At 54.2% G+C, this 1,482-nt stretch overlaps 1 protein-coding gene across 1 annotated transcript in view; it reads right to left on the reverse strand.

Moving 5' to 3' along the window:
• The window catches only part of COL5A1 (collagen, type V, alpha 1), a 185,901-nt gene that overhangs the window by 75,500 nt on the left and 108,919 nt on the right, over positions 1–1,482 (reverse strand). Inside the window, exon 31 of the mRNA XM_011991540.1 lies at positions 1,153–1,206. Coding sequence (XP_011846930.1) covers positions 1,153–1,206 — 54 coding nt within the window. The remainder of the gene's footprint in view (positions 1–1,152; positions 1,207–1,482) is intronic.

Here is a 1,482-nt window from a genome sequence, read left to right on the forward strand (position 1 = left end):
GGTGGGTGGATGGGTGGATGGATAGATGGGTGGATGGATAGATGGGTGGATGGATGGACGGGTAGAAGGACAGAGACAGAGAAGGGTGGAGATGGAAATAATAGTCTCCTCGGGTCTGTGCTGTCAACTTACACTCAGAACAGTCTTCCTTTTCCTATTTTGTGAATCTGACAGAACACATTTGTTTGCTCACAAGGTTTTGGCCAGGAGGGACGGGCCCAAGAGGGAGCTGCAACCCTGTAGCTCTCTGTCTGCCCTGGGAGAGCAGGATGGGGCATACGAGGATGGGCTGGGCGGGGCCGCAGGATTGCGGCTGGGGCTACGAGGCAGGTGTGAGCTCTGCCATCTTTTGGGGAGTGGGTCCCCCGGGCCTGCTCTGCAGACGCTGTCCTGCATGTACACCACAGACTGGCCTCTGTCCCCCCCATATGCCCCGTGGACAAGGCCAGCTCAGAGTCCAAGGCCTGAGGACCAACTCTCTCCTGTTTTCCCAAGTGGCGATGCTCAGGCATTATGATTTCACTAACAAGCATCCAGGGCAGCTCCTTCAGGGAGGCCTGGGCCAGCGGGGGCTCCAGAAGGTGTGGGGAGAACACAGCTCCCTCAGCCCAGCCCTCGGTTCCTTCGTTGAGGGTGAGAACAAAAGAGACACGAACCACACTGCAACCTTGTGGGTGTTTATGACAATGGCAGCTTGCTAACCCTGTTCAAGTTAATGTTAATTTAAATGACTTTAAATTTGGACGACGGTAGGTAGCAGGACATTTTTAAAAGGAAAAAACAATCTCCTTTTTCCCTTCCTTTTAAAATTAGCTTGGAGGAAAAGTCCACTTGGGTAGAGGAGAGGAATCTGATTTTCAGAATGACCTGAAAGAGCCTTCTGGATTGCGGTGCTAATCGGAAAGCTCCATTTTCTCAACATACTTCTCTCCTGCCTCTGCCGCGTCCTATCACATACCTGCCTAGCCCAATGTCTGGAGAGTGTCACCAGGGCTTGGTGCTAAAGGTCAAGAGTTTAAGACCAGCCATTCAGGAGAGCAGTTTCAGAAGCAAAAGGGGTGAGAAATAAACAGGCCATCAGCTGGAGAACCAACCCGCTATGCACCCAGGCAGCTGAACAAGCTGCCTGCCCAGGGGCCAGGCTGTCCTTACCCTGCCGCCCTTCTCTCCATTGGCGCCAGGAAATCCAGGGAATCCAATAGAGCCCTGAAAGAGAGTTTAAGGAGGAGGCATAAGAGCTGGGCCAGGAATGAGTCACGCTGCATGGGCAGCCTGGGGGACCGCCTGCATGCCAGTGCACAGCCTCTGCCCCAGACTCCACCTGCCCACCCACCTAACCACCCACCTACCTGTCTACCTACCTGCCCACCTATCCACCCACTCATCCATCCACTTGTCTACTCACCCACCCACTCATCTGCCTGTCTACCCACCTACCCATTCATCCATCTACCTGTCTACCCACCCACCCACTCATCTGCC

This window comes from Mandrillus leucophaeus, unplaced genomic scaffold (assembly GCF_000951045.1).
Source record: "Mandrillus leucophaeus isolate KB7577 unplaced genomic scaffold, Mleu.le_1.0 Scaffold398, whole genome shotgun sequence".
Taxonomy (NCBI): domain Eukaryota; kingdom Metazoa; phylum Chordata; class Mammalia; order Primates; family Cercopithecidae; genus Mandrillus; species Mandrillus leucophaeus.